This window comes from Cydia splendana, chromosome 24 (genome assembly GCF_910591565.1).
Source record: "Cydia splendana chromosome 24, ilCydSple1.2, whole genome shotgun sequence".
Taxonomy (NCBI): Eukaryota; Metazoa; Arthropoda; class Insecta; order Lepidoptera; family Tortricidae; genus Cydia; species Cydia splendana.
The window spans coordinates 5,262,095-5,281,848 of NC_085983.1; the positions used below are offsets into that span (position 1 = coordinate 5,262,095).

Here is a 19,754-nt window from a genome sequence, read left to right on the forward strand (position 1 = left end):
GCTTCTGCCGCAGGATAGACCATGGTGGCCCAACCGGTCCACTGGGTCACCGCAGCGACAGCGATGTGGGGCAACACAGTTCACTCCCAGGCGGAGAGCGACGGAGAGGCGGAAGGTGGAGTTGTCCAAGAGTGTTCCTGTTGAAATGGAAGGCAGAGCTTGGAGCCACTGCCCGGATTCCCACTCGAAAGCGGCGAGCAGGCGAGCGCGCTCATGTAGGCTGGTTGCCGTTTGTTACAGATTATGCCGTACCAGCCTACAAAGCGGCTCGTCCCAACGACGCTGCGAATTGGGATTATCGGGCAGGTCAGTGTTTGGGCAAGAATCGCACCATGCATTTCTAGCCTCTAAATTAAAAGGTATGTTTAATTGGTCGATTGGGGACTTTAGAATTTTAGAAACTAGTACCTGTGAACTATTTGTTGAGGACAGAAATGCAGGGAGCGATACGCTAGACACTTTTCTGATACCCATGCCACCATGCCTTATCGGCAGGGAAGCTTGGGTCCATGAGCGGTCGTCCAAATTTATGTTAATAACTGAAATTAATAGATTTTGAATAATATTGTCGATTTTTTCTAAAAGAGTGGGAAATTTCCAAAAATGACTGCACCTTAGAACGTAGGTCATCGAAGTCATAGAATCACCAAATTAAATGAAGATTCAATAAAATATACTTGTGGCAGAGCGGGCTCTTCCATAATTTGAAAGGGCAATCCATAATATAATTTAGTATGTTACAACAAAATATGTTACTTATAATTACTATAAGGTTACTTAATTACTACGGTTAAAAGTTCTTTTGACCAGTTCACACTTTTGACTGCGACATATACAGGGTGATTCATGAGACGTGAGCAGGACTAATCCTGCACACTCAGTAACTGATAATTGATCGATCACCGTCGTATTTAGGTGAAACAACCACACTTTTTCCTATTTTTTTACTTTTTGGTGAGGGCAAATTTAATTCTCTACAATCATGGTTACCCTACAAGACCTAATTAATAAACATAAAACCTCTTTAACCGTAATGACAGCATTTTGATTACCAAGAAAATAAACTGTCAAACTTGATTGAGTACGAGTTTTCAAAAGTAACCAGACCGTGATGACAGTGATGACACTCAACTTGACACAGAATATCGGTAGTTTAGTATTCTAATTGTGGGGTGACCATGCATGTCGTAAATAAATTAATTTTTTTTTTCAACACGACTAGAAAATTAACGTTAACCTCACTAATACTGATACGAAACAGTTGCTTTTAATTAACGAAATGCGCAGTGTTAGTCCTGCTCACGTCTCCTGATTCACCCTTTTTTTTTTTTTTGACGGAGTGGGAATGCGTTTACGCACGGTGTGTGGGGCTCGCCACTCCTTTCCCCTCTCCTGGCAAGAGAGGGAGAGAATTTGGCCCTACCCACTAAACCCACTCCGGCGTTTCACCCTCTCTGCCGTTCGTGAGGGCGCACTGGGATCGATGACATTCCACCACCGCGCCCTCCGGCAGCCCCGGCTTATCGCCAGGGCCCCCTCACATTGGGGGAGGATCAGAAACGCTTGATCCCCTCCCCTTTTCCGACGTTCAGTACCCGCTGTATATATGGATAAATGATTTTATTATTTTTATATCATTATGACCCATGTTCATTCACTGATACCTATGTGTTAAAATTGTTAAATATGAAACGGTGTCGTCAACGCCATCTAGCCGACCATAGGCCAAAGGTGTGTGCGCCATCTATCCGAGAATGACATTTTCTTGATTTCCGAAACACGTTTTTTCCTTAGACTTTATTCATCTTATACGGAGTTACATATGTCTTTGGTAATAGTTACTGATTTTTAAAAAGCGTTTTTCAATTAAAAGACATGTCAAGATCGCTTACCTTCTTTCAAGTTCTTTCTAATGCCAAAATAAATGAACTATAGCTAGATCGATTTATCGCCTCCGAAAACCCCCATATAGCAAATTTCATCGAAATCGTTAGAGCCGTTTCCGAGATGCCCGAAATATATGGTCCGAGCGAGACGCGGCGGGGGCGAATGCGACCAAAATGACATCATTTAGACATTATTTAAATGTCAAAGTGTCGTTCGAATAGGTAGGTAACTGGTCAAATATATATAAATACAAATTAAATGAAGATTCAATAAATTATTATTCTCATTTCATAAAATTCAATACATACAGCATACATGAAGGCATAAGTACCTAGAAGGCTAGAAGAAAGTCACTGTGTACCACTTCGGCTCACTTCGGCATAGTTGACGTAAAATCTCAGCAAACCCACTTTGTCAGTAGAAAAACGAAACGAAACGCGAAACACGAATTTTCTATGGCTAACAAACCTCCGCACCTACATTTTTAAATGTGCCGCCTTTTTCTACTGACGGAAGGGGCTTGTCAAACTATAACTATCACTGAGCTACGCCGCGGAGGCAAAGATGCACGTAGCGAAATTCTATGGGTTACTAGTTGAAATGGGAGCCTTGAAAACGGCTTAATGTTCGAAATAATTGTTATTAAAAGTTTTTTTTAAGTCATCTATCTAGATAGATAGATGGACAGATGGACAGATGGACAGATGGATAGATGGACAGATGGACAGATGGACAGATGGACAGATGGACTGATTGAGAGATTGACGGATGGATGGATGGATGGATGGATGGATGGATGGATGGATGGATGGATGGATGGATGGATGGATGGATGGATGGATGGATGGATGGATGGATGGATGGATGGATGGATGGATGGATGGATGGATGGATGGATGGATGGATGGATGGATGGATGGATGGATGGATGGATGGATGGATGGATGGATGGATGGATGGATGGATGGATGGATGGATGGATGGATGGATGGATGGATGGATGGATGGATGGATGGATGGATGGATGGATGGATGGATGGATGGATGGATGGATGGATGGATGGATGGATGGATGGATGGATGGATGGATGGATGGATGGATGGATGGATGGATGGATGGATGGATGGATGGATGGATGAATGGATGGATGGATGGATGGATGGATGGATGGATGGATGGATGGATGGATGGATGGATGGATGGATGGATGGATGGATGGATAGATGGAAAGATGAATAGATGGACAGATGGACAGATCCGGGGAGCCGGGACGTCTCGGGAAGCGCCGAGGTCAGCTGGTGCGTGAAGCCGGGAAGCCTCTGGAGGGCCTCCTACTCTGCGTCGGATCAGCAGGTCCCTCCTGCCGCCGTAGTTGTAAGCCGTCTAATTGCACCCTGCGGGCTTAGCAAGGTTATATCATATTGCGCGTGGAATCTACTGTCGTCTTTTAACGATAGTCGTGTTTTTATCGTTTTGCTGAACATGGTTACGGGCTACGATAAGAATACCACGTCGATATCGTATATAGTTATCCACTATCATTCGTAAGTGACCACGATTGTCGATGCCTAGAGTTTATGAAAAATCCATTTAATGCCTGGCTTTATTAAAATGTCGGACGAGTGTCGGACGATGTTTGAAAACGAATAGTTAGTTTTATTACTACACTTCCAAATTGAAAAATGTTTAAATGAGTGACAGCTTTATACAAATTGACTTACATTATAACATGCACGGATAATCGTGTTTTCTCAACTGACAATTCACTTGACATTGACAAGCATCGCGTACGCGCATGATTCAGTGAATTTAGTGAAAATACAAACCAAGTCGAAGAAAAATACTGATTTGCTGTGTAAACTAAAGGAAATGCCACCCAAAATGTAAGTTTCTCTAATTTATTTATAGAAAAAGTTATAGTTCGTTTGATCATTAACTGGTTTTGTCATGAATATGTTTAATTTCAGTCGATGCTTCGGCGCACAAGAAAATGCTAGCCAAATATATAACTCAGCATCCCCTGTTCGCCTACACCTACAGGGAGATTCATGAGCCTCTCGGAACCCAGAGATACAAAATGCAATGCTGCACAGTGCACACAAGTTCTAAGATCTAGAAGAAAGGATTGAAGATGTAAGTACACCTTTCTTAAACTAAAATCATGAAAAGTTTCTGGTGCCTTTTAATATTATTGACACTTAATATCTATTTCTTCTCATTCTATCTATTATGTTCTACTAAGTGACAAAAGTTTGTTAAAAACCTGTTCTATCACTACAATAATTGCAGGAAGTTGATTTGACAACAATGATGTGTAAAAGTTACACTACAACACTACCTATGCATACATTTATTCACACTGCATAAAAAGTGCATACTTAAGGGTTCTAACAAATATTAAAATCTTTGAAACCCGTAGACCTCACTTTAAAAACTTATATATTTTTTTACTCTGTTTGTATATTCTAGAAGCTGGTTTTGTAGCAAGAATAAAAGTTTATTGAAAAAGAAAAAGACACACTTTATGCCATAAATCTAAGACATAAAGATAAAATATTATTAATAAGTATTTAGTTTTTATGCCCGTTCCGGATGTCCCGCTCACTTAAACTTTAAGTCCTTCCTCTTCATAACCGTTTTATGTATGATTGTTTTGCCGTTCAGGCAACCTATCTATGGAATGCACTCCCTCTACCTGTAAGACAAGCCCCAAGAAAATTTGTTTTTTGAGTAGTCATGCTCGGTAGTTATCTGCTAAATGTCTCGTCCAGTGTCTATCATCCCATATACATATTAGTACATTTATTTTTATAACATATATGTATGTTTATGTTAGTATGTATATCTAAGATATACCTACTGCATTTGCTTTTTGATTGGTTTTTGCACCAACCTTTAGTGTTTATATGTGACGTCCCACGGGTAAAGGTACCTTATGGCGGTTGGCGCTTACGCTATTAACTATTAACGCCGCTCCAATATTATTACGGCGCTATGCGACGTAAGCGCCAGCCGCCATAAGGTACCTTTTGCCGTGGAACGTCACATATTTGTTTCTATGGTTGACTAGTAGGTGACAGATAATGCCTTTTGGCATTAAGTTCGCCATTTTTACGTAATTCTATATTTTTGTGCAATAAAGTTTATAAATTAAATAAATAAAGTAGCCATACCCACAAGTAACTTACAAATTCCCTGCAAGAGTTAGGCCGGCGCCCCACTGCTGCGCACGCTATGTACACGACCCACGTTCCTATACAAAATTTCGTGGGCTTGCCCACGGTTTGTATTAAAACGTGGGCCGTGGATGTAGCGTGCGAAGCAGTGGGGCGCCGGCCTTATTCAATACAAATAAATTGTATTAGTACCTATTCTACTAAGATTATAAAATAATATAATACCTACTCGTACAATATTCTTACTTATAACATGTAGGTAATATAGGAATACTAGGAACAGTTATGTTAGCACTAAAGCTGGCCATATACATTTGACAGCTAAGTTTGACCCACTTCCCGATTTCCGATTGAGCTGAAATTTTGCATACATAACAATATGTAAATCGTATGACAATTGCAATATTATGATGACATGGAGCTGATCTGATGATGGAGACATGAGGTGGCCATGGGAACACTGTGATAAAACAACGCAAACTAATTGTGCTTGGTGTTGTTAGAATGGACTCATGGAGTATTAGTTGCCTGTTGAAAGAAAAGTACAGTCAGCGATAAAAGCTTGTACCAAAAATTATATTTTTGCCAAAAACTTATTTATATTGTTAGGGCTTGGGAGTAGAAGCTGGTTTCTTTACTGCTGGCAGCTGGAATATTTTTTTTGTGTTTGGTAAAGTGGTCTATTGTACCTATACCTGACTATGGGAATGATTTTAGCAGCCTATGTATGTGTGTGGGTATGTTTGTGTCGTATATTACCCTAGCATAGAATATCTGACATACATTTTGATAAATAAGGTGTTCGTTGGTTTGTTTTTATGACGCAAGTGGTACAGAACTACACTTGATACATAATACAACTTTAATAACGGATAAATAATTACTAGAACAAAATTCAATTTATTTTCAATCGATAATTTGGACAACTGTAACAAAAAAATCCCCCTGGCTTAAAAACGAGAGCTTTCTAAAAGTGACATTAATTTCACATAATTTGCCAATGAACCGCTGTAAGTACTAGCCTGCGCCTGACCTCATCTAATATAATTTGTTTCTGTTTCAGTCATAACATATTGGAGGCTTGAAAGTGCACATACCCATAGATTGGACGTTAAGCTCAACGAGACCATGCGATGCATCTCAGGCACTATCCGATCTACAACCGCCACTGGCTGCCGGCATTGAGTCACATTGCCCCTCCTCACATCCGACGACTCAAGGCGTTGAAGAGGGAGGCTGAGAATATCACGAATAACCCCACAATGCCTGTCCACGAGGAATTCTGCCGCCCGACTGCCCGCCGACCCTGTGCTACAGCTGGGAGCCTGAGCAGCTTTAATATTTCGGATAGGTGGATAGCGGAATGGTCAGCTTCGGCAGCTCGGAGTTGCTGTATATCTGACCCAACTAAAAAACCAAAAGGGTTTGACCTTCCTCGGAAAATCTGGTGCCGCCTGAGAACCGGACATGGCCGCTGCAATTCAGCCACACAAATGGAGATAGACGGCTTTCCCACTTTGCGAATGCAGAATGCAGACCACTTAGCATATCTTCCAACGCTGCCCACTCCACTCCTCCTCCACTCCTGGGCCTGTTGAGGACCTGAAGACCGTGACACCTGACTTGGTTGCTTGGCTTGGCAACCTCAAGGCTACACTCTGAATGCCCTCATCAGTTTATGATATGAAATGAAATCACTTTATTGGAGCATTCCACGAGCTGTCCCGTACAAACGCATTTTATTTCCTGTGTTGCGACTTTTTTTTTCGCCATTTAAAGCAAGTGATTAATTTTCCGTGCATGTTTGACCATTTGTCATAGAAAAGGAAACTCTTATACCTGCAAATCTCCAGAAAATCTGCATTTCTACGGGACAAACGGTAGACAATTGCATGGAATGCTCCATTGCCAAAACATGATAAGTTGATGGTAGAAAAAATATTAGGAATACAAACCATATACCTACATATAAATTCTATGTTAAGTATGTACTAAGTTATTCTAGGTTAAGTACTAACTTATTGTCTACTCTATACATAGGTAATTACATTTAGCAAGACATGTTGGCCGTGGGTACCTCTCCGCCTTGCCAAAGGCAGCAGGGAAACTTTTGTCAGTCGTATTTACCACCACTGTGAAGTGTGAAATGCGGATGGTAATCTGGCCCACAGCGCAAAAGAGAAAGACGATCTTTTAGGAACTCTTTTTGCATCGAACTCGACCTTGAAAGACGACGGTAGCGCCCTACCGCCCACCATCCCGTAGTGTGAATACTCTATGCCAGAAACTTCTATCAAGCAGAGGGATATTCGGCGGGAGTTGCTATGCTTTCGTTTTATAAGGCGAGCGGGCCAAGTGCTTCAGAGTTGTGTCCAGTGTTAGCGCGTCTTACGTTAGGGGTCTCCTGTCGAAGTTACCATCTTATGGACTGTCCAATAGACTACCTATTATGCAAGTGGATCGCTAGCCCTTTGTCCGGCAGGCGCATATGAGCCGTAGTTGACGGAACCTGCTTCAATAGCTGCTGCTGCATATCTGTGACATGTTGTCTATCGACGACATTCATCGATATGTGGACTACTGAGGCTTCCTATACACTATACAGGATGGCTAAAAAATAACTACATTCCCGTTGCCAGGGAGGTTTTGGGATTATACTGAGTAACTTTTGCTACGGGACCAACCTCGAAATCGCGAAAAAAATAGTTTACCCTCCCATAGAAATTGGACCAGCCAAAATGTATGAAACAGCCAAATTTTTTTTCGCGACTTAGGGGTTGGTCCCATTTCGTTTCGGAGAGGGGGGGGGGGGGGGAGGCGCAAATTTGGTGCCTGCCCCGGGCGCCATATGACGTTCCTGGTACAAAAGCTGTTCATACTTCATAGTAATCCAGCGATAAAGCTGCTGGCATGATGGGCACTTTCACACCGGGTACGGCAGCCAATGATTTGTTTGTACACCTACATTTAATGTGTAAATAAACTTTGTTGAATTTTTTGGCAATAGTTGTTTTATTTAGAGTCTGGCTAGCCAAAAATTGTTGACAGATATTTCGTTGTTGTATCACCAATTGTCTATGATTAAAAAAAAACTAAAAGTCAGTTGTCAATTTATGTCATTCATTCAAATTGTTTTCGGTTTAAAAGGGATATATTTTAAATAATATTAATAATATCTATACTGAGTGAGGTTCGCAAACTATTATTTAAGCTCGTAAATAATTACGACAATGTGCGAAGTCGACGTGTAGCGTTATATAATGAAAAACTGCAATGTTTACAATCCCTAAACAAATGTAAACATATTAGGAGGTCGGTGCTCTATAAATATTTTGATACTTAGCATTTAGCATATTTGGCATACTACTTATGTATTTTTTTTTGTGATTGATTTATATTACGGTGTTATCGAAATAGGTCTTATTTACACTACATTTCATTTTTCGCCTTGTTACAATGGTATATGGTGAGAAAGTGTTAATATATGTGTTTATCGTTGACTGTACTTTACATAGTGGTAGAAATGATGTGAGCTGACTTTGAGTGCACGTCAACGTATATTTAACTTATATCCTTAGGTACCTTGCGTGTGCACAGAAAATCAAAAATATTGTCTAGTATCAAAACTATAATTCCTACTACACAAAGTGTGACCAGCCCATGATTTTTTGAATTTCCCGCCAAACATTTGTGTAATATTTCAGTAGCCAGACTCTACCCATTTATAATATTCTCTCTAGCACAGAGCCGAAATTGTTAACTGATCTATAGAGTTTAGTAAACAAAAAAGACTTGACAACACCACAAGTGACGAGAATTGTCATTCTTGTATCTACCTAAATGGAATTTAACATAGTTTTTAATATTCAACATTAGTTATTGGCGTATTGAGTCTGACCGCAGTTCTAGTCACTAAAGTAGACTTATTAGCATAATAGAGCATTTAGGAATATTCTTGTGAGTGTTAGGCCCTATCTTCATACATCGCAGCGGGGTGCGCAGGGGGGGGGAGAGTGGACTGTAGAAATTCTCGTAGGCGGCAGAGGATGGAGCAATAAAACAACGCAGCTGGCTTCTTCAGATGCAGGAGGGTCGAGGTTGGAGAGGTTTCTTCTTTTCCTTTTAGTTGTTTCCTAGTCGGCTGCTGGCTCTGGACTGACGCTGAGCGGGGCGACGTACCGGCTTTTATTACCGCCTATTTTATGTACCTCGTCCCCCGCTACCCGCGTGGCGCGCATGCGCGGATCGTGAGAGATCGGCGCATGCGCGCAGACTTCCTATCTCTTTCTAATAAGATACCTCTTTTTCTAATATGATACCTCTCTTTTCCTCGGCCCTCATGCTTTCTTTATTTAAATATTTATTAACTTACAAGTTTTTATTTCTTATGCTATTCTACCTAACTTATTTTTCTAATTAGACTTTTCCTAATTAGCCTATTATCACATTCTTATTTGAAAGGCGCAAAGTGTGTGTCGCCGCCGGCGACCCACACTTTGCCCCTCCCGTTATGCAGAGTTACGTAATGAAACACAATAGGAGGATATTTTATTATTCACAAACTTTGGCTTATCTAAATTATATCTTAATTATTTTATTATCTAATTACATCTTATTAATCTAAACGCGCGTCGTGTACATTTCTCCCGCCGTCGCTTCGCGAACCTACTGGTAGCACGACGATCTTCTTTGTCGGCCTCCTCAGCACGTGTCCCTTGCTCGTAGAGACGTCCACGACTCGAACCACGCCATCCTTGCCCGGGTACGTCCGCGTCACTATCCCCCGTGGCCATGTGTTACGGGGGAGGTTGGAGTCGCAGATGATGACGACGTCTCCGACGGCCGGGGCGACTCCTCCGTCGTAGGGCTCCCGCCGGTGTTGGAGTAGCGGCGCGTACTCGCGAACCCAGCGCTGCCAGAAGGTGTCGGCGAGCTGCTGGGCGCGCTTCCAGTGTTGTCGCGCGTTGGTGTCGCTCTCTTCGAAGGTGCCGGGTGCAGGTGAGTAGCAGTCCGGCCCCAGCAGGATCATGTTCGGGGTCAAGGCCGGCGGGTCCTCTGGATTCACGGCCACGTAGGTCAGCGGTCTTGAGTTGACGGTTGCCTCCGCCTCCGCCAGTAGGGTCTGCAGGGTCTCGTCGCTCGGGTACTTCTCGTGCAGCGTAGCCTTCATTGCTTCTTTGACGGTGCGCACCATACGTTCCCACACGCCCGCCATGAATGGGGCGGCCGGGGGAAGGAAACGCCAATTGATGCGGCGTGCGTGGGCGGCGTCTCTCATTGCTTCCGCCAGCTCTCGGTGTGCACCTCTGAAGGCAGTCCCGTTGTCACTCCACAGTTCGGTAGGGCACCCGCGCCGAGCGATAAAGCGGCGCAGTGCGTTGATGGCGGAGTCGGTGCTCAGTGAGGCAACCATCTCCAGGTGCACGGCCCTCGACGTCATACAGGTGAACAGTGCGACGTACCTTTTCTCTCTATGACGGCCCACTGTAACTTCTTGCGGCCCGTAGTAGTCCAGACCCGTGTATGTGAAGGGCCTAACGTGATGTGCTAGGCGCGCCGCTGGCAGGTCACCCGTAGATGGCGCCGCGGGCTTAGCGCGACGCAGGCGACACTTTGGGCACTGGGCGATCACTTGTTTCACTGTCGGTCTTATTTTCACTATATGCACACGCTGTCGCAGATCGTTAACCACTATTTCGGTGCCGCCGTGATGTAACTGTTCGTGAACGTGAGAAACATATAACTTTGTATAGTGATGTTTCCCGTGTAGCACTATAGGTCGCACTGTCTCTTCTTGTAAGTTGCCGGCCGCTATTCTGCCCCGCAGACGTATAATGTGATCGCCGTCCATATAGACACTCAGCTTGGCTAGTCGGTCGTCCTTGTCTGGCGCGCGGCCGCTTGCTATGCGCCCTCTCTCTTTTTCGTAGCTATCTTCTTGTGAGGCGCGTACTAGTAGTTTCTCGGCGGCACTTAGGTATTTGGCTTCTAACACTAAGTACTTCTTATCTTCTTGTGGCGGCGTAGCGGCGATCTTGACAGGTGTGCGTGTGTGAGTGGCACGCTTGTTCCAGGCGCCGTCTTGTGTCTCGTTTGCGCGCGTTCGTGTGCGCCTGGCCGCCGCGATAAGTTGTGTCGCGGGCCGGGCGGGGTCACGGGGTCGAGGGCGCACGAGGTCGATGAACTGTAGCACACGTGCGGTCGCACGTAGTAGTCGCGTCCACTTTGAGAAGCGCTCGAACTTAGGTATGGCCGCGTGTTTATTTTCAGGCACGGCGGCTGTCGCAGCACACGTCTCTTTTTCTTCACCGGTCACGGGAACTTCGACTTTATTCTCACGGGGCCAAGTCGATTCTTCATTGTACAGGAATGACGGGCCAACGAACCATCTGTGGCTCGTATCGAAGTCAGCTGGTGTGGCGCGGGTCGCGTCGTCGGCTACGTTGTGTGCTGTCGGTACCCATCTCCACTCGTTTTTCTTAGTGTGATCTTCTATCTCGGCGAGTCTGTGGGCCACGAACGTCTTGAATGTACGGGGCTCGGCGCGTATCCATGCTAGCGCCGTGCGAGAGTCGCTCCAGTATATTTTTGAAGCGATCTCGAAGTCGTGCTCTTCTATCACTGTTCTTGCTAGCCGTACGCCTAGGACGGCCGCCTGCAGCTCCAGTCTAGGTATGGAGATAGGCTTCCTAGGTGTGACGCGACTCTTGGCGGCGGCCAGGGCTATTTTGACTGACCCGTCGGCTCGCGTCATCCTCCAGTACACGGCGGCGGCGTATGCTTCTTCACTAGCGTCGACGAAAGTGTGTAGCTCGCGCACGGCGGCAGGCGTTGCGTCGTAGCATCTAGGTATTTTTAGGGTACCTAGGTCTCGCAGTTGTTGTAGCCACTCGCTCCAGCGCTCCCGCAGATTTTCGGGTATAGCTTCGTCCCAGCTCGTGTTATGTTGCCACGTGTCTTGCATTATTCGCTTGGCCGGCGTAGTGATAGGTGAAATCAGGCCGAGCGGGTCAAATATTGACATTATGATGCTTAGGGCTTCTCTCTTCGTCGGAGGCCGGAGGTCATTGACCACCTCGGGCTGAGCTCTTCTAGTGTTGAGGCGAAACCGGATGCTATCCTCGTTTGTGTCCCACAGCAGGCCGAGCGTTTTTTCTATCTCGCTCCCGCCGATAGGGACAGTGTTTCCCTCTCGCTCTTCGCTGCCGACGACGTCTCTTATTGCTTCATATTCGTTCGTAGCCCACCCACGCAGCTGAAACTTGGCTTGTTGGTGTACATGATCGACGTCTCTTGTTACTTGTCTTGCCTCTTCTATTGTGTTGAAGCTCTGGAGATAGTCGTCCATGTAGTGGTTGCGCTCTATTGCTCGCGCAGCCTCCGGGTACTGTGTCGCGTGCTCTCGTGCGTTTCTATTTTTGATGTATAGAGCGGTGCACGGCGATGACGACGCGCCGAATATAACTGAAGTCATGCGGTATTCTTCTGGCTCTCCCTCGCGGCGATCGCCCCTCCATAGGAAGCGGAGTGCGTCCCTGTCCTCTTCGCGTATCTTGATCTGCATGAACATCTCTTTCAGATCAGCTGAGACTGCGATGCTGTGTTGACGAAACTTCATGATGACGCCGGGTAGTGATTGCAGGAAATCTGGACCCGTGTGCAGCATGTCGTTGAGGCTGCGGCCGTGTGAGGTGGCCGCAGCATCATGGACCAGTCTTATCTTCGGCTTCTCTGGGTTGCAGACGGCGAAGTGAGGTAGGTACCACGTCCTGCCGCTTGGTGGCGTGGCCGCGCGCTCGGCGTAGCTTGAGGTGAGTAGATTGTTGACGCGCTCGTTGTATTGTTGTTTCAGGTTTGCGTCTCGATCCAGCTTCCTCTCGAGCGTGTGTAGCCGCTTCAGTGCGTCGTTGCGATTGTTGGGTATTCTTTCTTCTTGGTTGCGCCACAGTAACCCTGTCTCGAACCTGCCGTCGGGTAAGCGGCGGCTCTTTTCTTCTAATATGCGAAGCGCTTGTTGCTCGGGATCGCTGCTCGGTCGCCTCGGCTCGATTGCTAGGGACTCGAGAGCGAAATATTTCTTCATTGTTTCTTCTATGTTTTCGTTCGACTTGGCCCGCGTGAGGTGCGCACAGCAGTACGCGATCGGCTCCGCTCTAGTGGTGCGGCAGCCGTGAAGTACCCATCCTAGTAGGGTTCTTGAAGCGACGAGTTGATCGCGCCGTCCTTTTCTTATTTCCCGCGACACGATTAGCTCCCAGTTGTCTTGACCGATGAGTATTTGTGGGGTTGCGCCTTGGTAGGTTAACTTGTGCTTGAGTCCTCTGAGATGTGTGCAGCCATCTATCTCGCTCGCACCTATGGATTGTGTGGTGAAGCCCAGACTGCCGACGGTGTGCGCGTTTGGTATGCGCTGCTCCTGCCCGCCGTACTTGTTGCGTATGTAGACCTCGACCCTCCTGCTCTGATTGTGCTCCATCTCTTTCCCGCCTATGCCCTGCACCCACATTGGTTCGGTGGGGCCGTTGAGCCCGAGTGTGTCCGCCAGCGCCGAGTCGATAATTGTCACGGTGCTGCCTTCATCTAGTAGAGCGAAAGTGTCTGCTTCCGCCCGCGGGCCGCGTAGTGTGACTGGTACTATCTTCAGGTAGGCGCGTCTTGTTTGTGCTGTCGCACAGGCGATCTGGTTCACTGCCGAGGCCACGACTTCTTCTGGCTTGCGTGGTGAGGGTGGCTCGGCAGCGGCTGCAGCGGCGGCCGCGGGTGGCGACTTCTCGTGGTGTAGTAGGCGATGATGTCTCATGGGGCAGCCCTGCTGGCCACAAGGCTTGGCGCGGCAGGCGAAGCGTCGATGCTTGCTGACGAGGCATCGGTAGCAAATGTTGTTCTTCTTGGCCACTTCCCAGCGCTCGTTCGTGTCGATCTTCATATACTGCGGGCACGACGGCAATTGGTGCGTAGCGTGCTCACATAACGGGCACGCCGGCTTCTCTTCTTTTGGCTTCTTATTGATTTCGACTGCGGCGGCGTAGGTTCAGTCACTTCTTACTTCTTTATGTTCCGTTGTATTTTCAGGCGGAGCGTAAGGCGTGCACTTGTCGGCTTCATTATTCAAAAAGTCGGCAATCTTCTTAAGTTCGGGCGTCTCTTCTCTTGTAGCTGCGTAGTCGTACCACTTGTTGCGAATTATCGGCGATAACTTGTCAACTATCGACCGCAGTAACTCGGGGTTGTAGAGATACTGCGGCTTCTTCAATATCTCGATAGTCGTCACTGTGTTAGCGATCCGGCTGGCGAATATGCACAGATCACGTGGGTTGTCGGTGAGGCGCGGCAGTCCCTTTAGCTTCTCCAGTTCGTTGACAAGTAGTGCGTCTGGCCTTCCGTATCTTCTTTCTAGTGCTTTGATGACGTCTTCTGGATGCGGCTGGCTGATGAGGAGGGCGCTGACGGCCTCCCAGGCGACACCCTTTAGACTTCTTCTTATACGGGCGACGTTTTCACTTGCGGAGAAACTGGGCGCGGACTCGTTGTACGCGGCTTTAAATTGTAGCCACTCGGTGCACAGGCCACTAAACGTCGGCAGGTCAGGTATGTACTTCTTGTAAGACTTGCTGGCTTGAATGGCTTCTGTGAGGGCGGCGGTTAGCGACGACACGTCCATCGCACGAGCATCTTCGTATGTTTCCGGTCGCGCGCGTCGTCTAGTAGTGCGCGCGGCGGGCTCTTGCGTTTCTTCTATATGGGCGGCCTCTTCTAATGTTGTCGCTCGTTCGGGTCGGCGATTGAACCAGTCAGCGATGCGCTGTGGAGCGAGGTCCTCTTCCTCTTCTGACTCCTCTCTTGATGACGCCAGGTCTATTCTTTCTTGACGTATTCTCGCTAGCTCGGTTTCCGCTTGCACGCGCTTCAGTTCTAGCTCGGCTAACCTCTCCTTGGCCTCCAACTCCGCGAGGAGTCTCTTGCTGGAGGCCTTGGATCGGTGTGACCGAGCGGGCTTCGTCGGCGGTCTCGGTGGCGGCATCAGTTCGACGGGGTTGCGCTCGACGATCGTGGCGGCGAGGCTGGCCGCAGGCGTGGCCTTAATGCCCGACGTGTCAGCGGGGTGGACGGCGTTGCTCGGCCCGGGTAGGTCCTCTGGTGTGGGACGCGTCTTCCTGATGGCGCCCGTACCCGACGATGCAGCTGTGTCCAACGTCTTCGCTGAGTCCGACGTTGCGCCTGTGCCCGACGTAGTGCCGGTGCCCGACGTGGTGCCGGTGCCCGACGTGGTGCCGGTGCCCGACGTGGTGCCGGTACCCGACGTGGTGCCGGTTTCCTCGGAGCTCGGAGATTTTGCGGTATTTTCTGACGACTCTTCATCTTCCTTGTTGTGGTTGTTTCTTGTTACTACCATCTTGCTGTGTTCTTGCTTCAGAGATCCGGCTTCGACGAGGACCAAACAATGTGAGTGTTAGGCCCTATCTTCATACATCGCAGCGGGGTGCGCAGGGGGGGGGAGAGTGGACTGTAGAAATTCTCGTAGGCGGCAGAGGATGGAGCAATAAAACAACGCAGCTGGCTTCAGATGCAGGAGGGTCGAGGTTGGAGAGGTTTCTTCTTTTCCTTTTAGTTGTTTCCTAGTCGGCTGCTGGCTCTGGACTGACGCTGAGCGGGGCGACGTACCGGCTTTTATTACCGCCTATTTTATGTACCTCGTCCCCCGCTACCCGCGTGGCGCGCATGCGCGGATCGTGAGAGATCGGCGCATGCGCGCAGACTTCCTATCTCTTTCTAATAAGATACCTCTCTTTCTAATATGATACCTCTCTTTTCCTCGGCCCTCATGCTTTCTTTATTTAAATATTTATTAACTTACAAGTTTTTATTTCTTATGCTATTCTACCTAACTTATTTTTCTAATTAGACTTTTCCTAATTAGCCTATTATCACATTCTTATTTGAAAGGCGCAAAGTGTGTGTCGCCGCCGGCGACCCACACTTTGCCCCTCCCGTTATGCAGAGTTACGTAATGAAACACAATAGGAGGATATTTTATTATTCACAAACTTTGGCTTATCTAAATTATATCTTAATTATTTTATTATCTAATTACATCTTATTAATCTAAACGCGCGTCGTGTACAATTCTTATTTGACCTTTTCACCGCCAGACTCACTAGACGCGTCTTTTCATACAAACGTAGTCCACATTTTTCTCTCTGGATAATAACATTAAATATTTTGATACAATTTGTTGTATATCATATCAACATCAACTACAGCCATGCCCCTACGTTTGTTCTTTTTTTTTAATTTTTAATTATTATAATAGAAATAGAAATAGTTTATTCGTGGCATAAAAAATTGGTAACAGACAAACGAGAAAAAAAGAAGAACGAAAATTAAAATTTACACTTAACATTACAACACATATCATTACATAACAGAACAAGTAAATAGCCACGAAATGGTCCGAAATGGTGATAAGAGTTAGAAGCATTTAAAAATTTGTATGTAATCTGTCTTCCGCTCCTAATTTTTACAATAATCAAAAATTCGAACGTAGGGGCATAGCTATATGGTTAATATACATTAAATTATGTAAAAATATTTTCCATAATGTCAATATCCAGAGAGGAAAATGAGGACTACGTTTGTATGGAGAAGCGGAAGCGGCCATCTCCCTTTCCTCTTAAGTAAGAACGTGCCTAAAATGTTTTTATTACCTATGCTTTCATTGTACTATACTGCATATGAGTCGGATTTTACATTTAGAAGCTATAATATCACAAATTTTGTACGCATAAGGCTAAAATGAAAAATAAGAATAAGTGACACCTACATTGAAGCATGCCCGGGAATGGTGTTCTGTGTGAAGATTATCCGTCTTGAATGTTTACTAGTCTCTACTTGTATAGAAATATAGGTAAATTAGGTAGGTATTTGTGTGATAGTAAAACATAGTAATAGGCGAAATATGTATTTATTAAGCTTATTAAGAGCCGGTTTTGTGCATGCTTGCATGCTTAGGAAGTTTTTTAGGAGTGTCTTCTCTAATTTTTCCCTTGATCCACGAGAAGTTTTCTGGAAGAAAAAGAAGGAAATAAGTAAAAGTAGGTTCATGTGGCAGCGATGGAGTAAGTATTTTCACATGAGTGCAGTCTAGTGCACTCAAGATATATACTAAACAATCGCCAGGAATAATATCCATTAAACAAGGCAGCACATTAGAACTAGGTGCCTTAGTTAAACCTAATAAGTATTGCATTCCCAGATTATATATCCCAGAGATAACTACTTATCATACATAACTATCAAACAATGGGTAGGTACATATCTCAATGCATAATACAGCCGCACTCATACTTATTCAAAAAAGGAAAAGTTACTAAGACAGTCCTTGTGGAAAGTCACAGTTTTTTATGTCTAATACTTAATTCAGTGCTCAAAAGAACTTACCTTCTGTTTACAGCATCTACAAACTGCTCGAGGTTCAGGCTTACAGTAGTGTGGCCAATCCAGTCAGTAGTGCTCCAATGGACAAGCCATGATCTTGACTAGTCCCACGTTGGTAGTTAATTGCCATCAGCTAGCAGGTGTAACTGTTACACACCAGCAGCTGCTGCTGCTGCTGCTGGTGTAGGTGTGCTGCTGGTGCGGTGTATACTGTTAGAACCTAAAACAAATAAGTACCTAATTACAGTACCGGCCAATAATATATCACCTCCATGCTTTTACGGTATAACTTTTTTTTATATTTGTGAGTGACTTCCACAGCTTTAGGTAGTTTAGTAGTATTCCTTGTCCAGCGATGAGAAAAATTGGTCTATGTAATGATTTTTTCATAGAGGTTTTTTGTTTTAATGTATGGTCAACTTCATTATTTTTAAAGAGCTTTTTTAGTAATATGCTGAGTCTCTTATTGTAGTTCACAGTATTTCAGTATTCATAATATCTTATACCTTTAAACGAGCAATTCTTGTATATTTATTTATTTATATAAATATATATTTCGGGGATATCGGAAACGGCTCCAACGATTTCGATGAAATTTGCTATATGGGGGTTTTCGGGGGCGAAAAATCAATCTAGCTAGGTCTCATCTCTGGAAAAACATGCATATTTATATAAAAATGACTAGTAAAATATGAAATCTACAAACTAACCTACTACAAGTTCATACAAAAACACACAAAGGTGATATGTTATTGACCGGTACTGTAAATCTAATTTTGTCAAGTAGATTTTCCCCCTGGAGGTTAGGATATGAATGTTGAAGTAAATAGTAGCTTAAGTAACCTCTGTTAGTAGGTTAGTAGCATAAGTAAGAGATTGTACAACAGATATCTTAACATACTAACTTTTACATATAATAATGAGGCCGGTACCTAGTATTGAAGAGTTTAGTAGCATTGTCATTAAGACGTCTGTTTTACATAGAATCAATGATTTCAAATATAATAGGGTCTATGCATAGAATACATATTAACTTTATAAGAAACACTGCAATTTTATAGCTTTACCTTTGAGATGTTTTGGTAGGTAACCCATCACCGTTTTGAAGCTCGGCGTTAAATTCGGCACATAAGTAAATGCACTGCACACTCCTTACGCACTCTGTAAATATGCCGAAACTCTTCGTCCGTCATATCAAATGGGCTGCAAGTGTTTCTTAAAGCTGTTTACGATATTTTTCTTCAACAGCAGCCGCGAGTAGGAATAATAAAATTTGACTTCCCTGCGAAGAAAATATTGACAATATTACATACAGCGGAACATTGTAACTAATAACTCTCAATATAATCATAGAAAAACTGATATTTACCTGTAATTTATACCTTAAAATATGATTATTCACTACTTTTGCTTTCACGACAAGGCTTATCGTCATCTAAGAAGCACGTAGTTAAAATTAACTAAGTTGAACTGTCAAAATGGGACAATCTGTCAAATTATCCACATCTTATCCAACGACCATGTTATGCAAATTGTCTTCTATCATCTACCGCTGTCAAATGTGGATAACTCCATATATCGTCTGCAACCATAGTATGGATGATAAAACCGACGATAACGGCCGTTTTATCCACACCTATTGCGTGATAACTACCTTGTCGTACAACCTTGCTAAGCCCGCTGGAATGTACATCGTCCAGCTTTATATCCACGTATTAATTGGCCGCTCGGTATGAACCCCAACGATGACGCTAAGGAAGCAAGGGAGTAGCGGAAAGTAGATGGTGGGTGTTCATAACCAGAACGGAGTTACAGCGGTTAAGTAATTTGGCAAGTAGGTACCAAAAGCAGAGTGCAAGATTAGGAAATTAAATTACAATAATAGGGTTCAACTAAAATGATTAAAATGCAATGAAGCTAAGCTTGTGATGTAGGCTATTAATATTCTAAAGTTAAATAATACGTTAGGCCAAATGTATGAGACGCCATTTTGTAACGGTACATTTACCGTTACGCCGCGACGCGGCGGCTAACAGCACTTACTAGAATGGAACTATTTTACAATACACGACACAGGCAAGGCACAATTAATATTAAGATCTGAAAAATAAGCGTTAAGCACAATATAATTTAGCACACTAAATTCTTAAAAACTAAGTAACGTTCAACACTTACCCATACGGGGTGCAGGACGGATAATAAATTATTTAACACTCATTTGCTTATAGCAAAAATTTAAAAGTTTAATTACATTC

General features: G+C 44.7%; 2 protein-coding genes across 2 annotated transcripts in view; both read right to left on the minus strand.

Moving 5' to 3' along the window:
* Window positions 1-19,754, minus strand: part of LOC134802393 (uncharacterized) — a 329,661-nt gene that overhangs the window by 233,057 nt on the left and 76,850 nt on the right. The gene's annotated exons all lie outside the window — the stretch shown is intronic.
* On the minus strand, window positions 9,680-13,990 carry LOC134802167 (uncharacterized). Its single transcript, XM_063774761.1, has one exon. The coding sequence runs from the start codon at window positions 13,988-13,990 to the stop codon at window positions 9,680-9,682; it is 4,311 nt and encodes a 1,436-aa protein (XP_063630831.1).

Excerpts from the sequence above, each read along its gene's own strand:
- LOC134802167 (XM_063774761.1), bottom strand. The coding sequence starts at position 13,990 with ATGAAGATCGACACGAACGAGCGCTGGGAAGTGGCCAAGAAGAACAAC.